Genomic DNA, 1,549 nt, shown 5'->3' on the forward strand with positions numbered 1-1,549 from the left:
GGTCTGGGCCCACCTGGTGGCCGCGCTGATCCTGCTGCTGCGGTTCCAGCAGCTCTCGCAGCGGGTGGATTTTGGACAGGACCTGCATGCCCAACCCCTCCTCATCATCATCGTGGCGTCCATCACCTACCTGACGTTCAGCACTCTCGCTCACCTTCTGCAGGCCAAATCCGAGTTCTGGCACTACAGCTTCTTCTTCATGGATTATGTGGGGGTGGCCATTTACCAGTATGGCAGCGCTCTCGGGCACTACTACTACGCCATCGAGCCAAGCTGGCATGAGAAGATCAAGGGATTTTACATGCCAGCAGCTGTCCTGTTAGCGTGGCTGTCCTGTGCCGGTTCCTGCTACGCCAAGTACCGGTACCACCAGTCCGCTCGCCTTCTGAGCCGGCTCTGCCAGGAGCTGCCCTCCGGTCTGGCGTACATGCTGGACATCAGCCCCGTGGTCCACCGCATCTACACCACGCCACCCTCCGAGCAGGCTGACCCAGCCCTTCTGTATCACAAATGCCAGGTGCTGTTTTTCCTCATTGGTGCGTTTTTTTTCTCACACCCTTACCCTGAGAAATGGTTCCCTGGGAAATGTCATTTCTTCGGGCAGAGCCATCAGATTTTTCATGTGTGCCTGGTACTCTGCACGCTGGCGCAGATCGAGGCAGTGGTCTTGGACTATGAGTCCCGGCGACAGATCTATTCCGCTCTTCAGGGTGATTTGGCCCACAACTTCTCTGCCCTGTGCCTCTTCACTGTGACCTGCTCTGTCCTCACAGCCGCTTACATGGCCCGGAAGGTGAAGAACAAGCTGAGCTTCAAAGAAGAGTAAGGAGAAGCAGGTGAGCTCACATGAACGGTTGAGCTGCAGCCAGCTGTGGCCATGCTGCAAGAAGATCAATGAAACATTAGCAAATTGTTACTCAGTAGTAGGGAGGCAAAATAAGAGCTGCTTTTTATATTTTATTTTTTTTTTTTAAATTCAGAATTAGCTCAAGTTTGCTCTTAAAATGGTACGCTAGTTTAATTCACGTGTCTGAATAAACAGTTTGAACAAAATGTCGCCATCACTGTAGCCCTGTACCCTGGGCTGGGAAAGGCTCTTGGAAGGAACCAGGTCTTGGAGTGAAGGTAAGGAGATGCCTCTGCCACCCCCCGTTAACCGTGGCAGCATCCAACCCATGGACACAGACCATAGAGGTATAAGGCACAATCAAGGATAGAAAATACATTTAATATCATTTCAGGCCCCCTTGATTTGGCTTAGGGAGCTGTACAGAGCTATCGATGCAGTGAGGGGGCCCTGTCCCGTACCGGGGGAGCGCCTGGGGGTGTGTGAGGAGAGCGTGGACCCTGCCCTTGAAAATGCAGTGAGGGGGAGGGTGTGGGGCTGGGTTGTTCCGAGGGAAGCGGAGCCCCAGGGCAGTGACAGCGCCCTCGGCACCCGGGGTGGGGGCCCAGGCCCTGGGTGCAGGCACAGCTGTGCTGGCTGTAAGGGGTTGAAGGGCGGAGAGGCTGCGAAGGCGGGGGGGGAGCTGCTGGGCCTGCAGCTGCG

General features: G+C 55.4%; 1 protein-coding gene across 1 annotated transcript in view; it reads left to right on the forward strand.

The window, feature by feature from the left end:
- PAQR7 (progestin and adipoQ receptor family member 7) overlaps window positions 1-1,529 on the forward strand; it is a 5,302-nt gene extending 3,773 nt beyond the window's left edge. Inside the window, 2 exon segments of the mRNA XM_009648487.2 lie at window positions 1-836; window positions 981-1,529. The exon segment at window positions 1-836 is cut by the window's left edge and continues 19 nt beyond it. Coding sequence (XP_009646782.2) covers window positions 1-826 — 826 coding nt within the window. The 3' untranslated portion in view covers window positions 827-836; window positions 981-1,529.
- The last annotated feature ends 20 nt before the right edge of the window (window positions 1,530-1,549 follow it).

This window comes from Egretta garzetta, unplaced genomic scaffold, assembly GCF_000687185.1.
Source record: "Egretta garzetta isolate BGI_Z169 unplaced genomic scaffold, ASM68718v1 scaffold101, whole genome shotgun sequence".
NCBI lineage: Eukaryota > Metazoa > Chordata > Aves > Pelecaniformes > Ardeidae > Egretta > Egretta garzetta.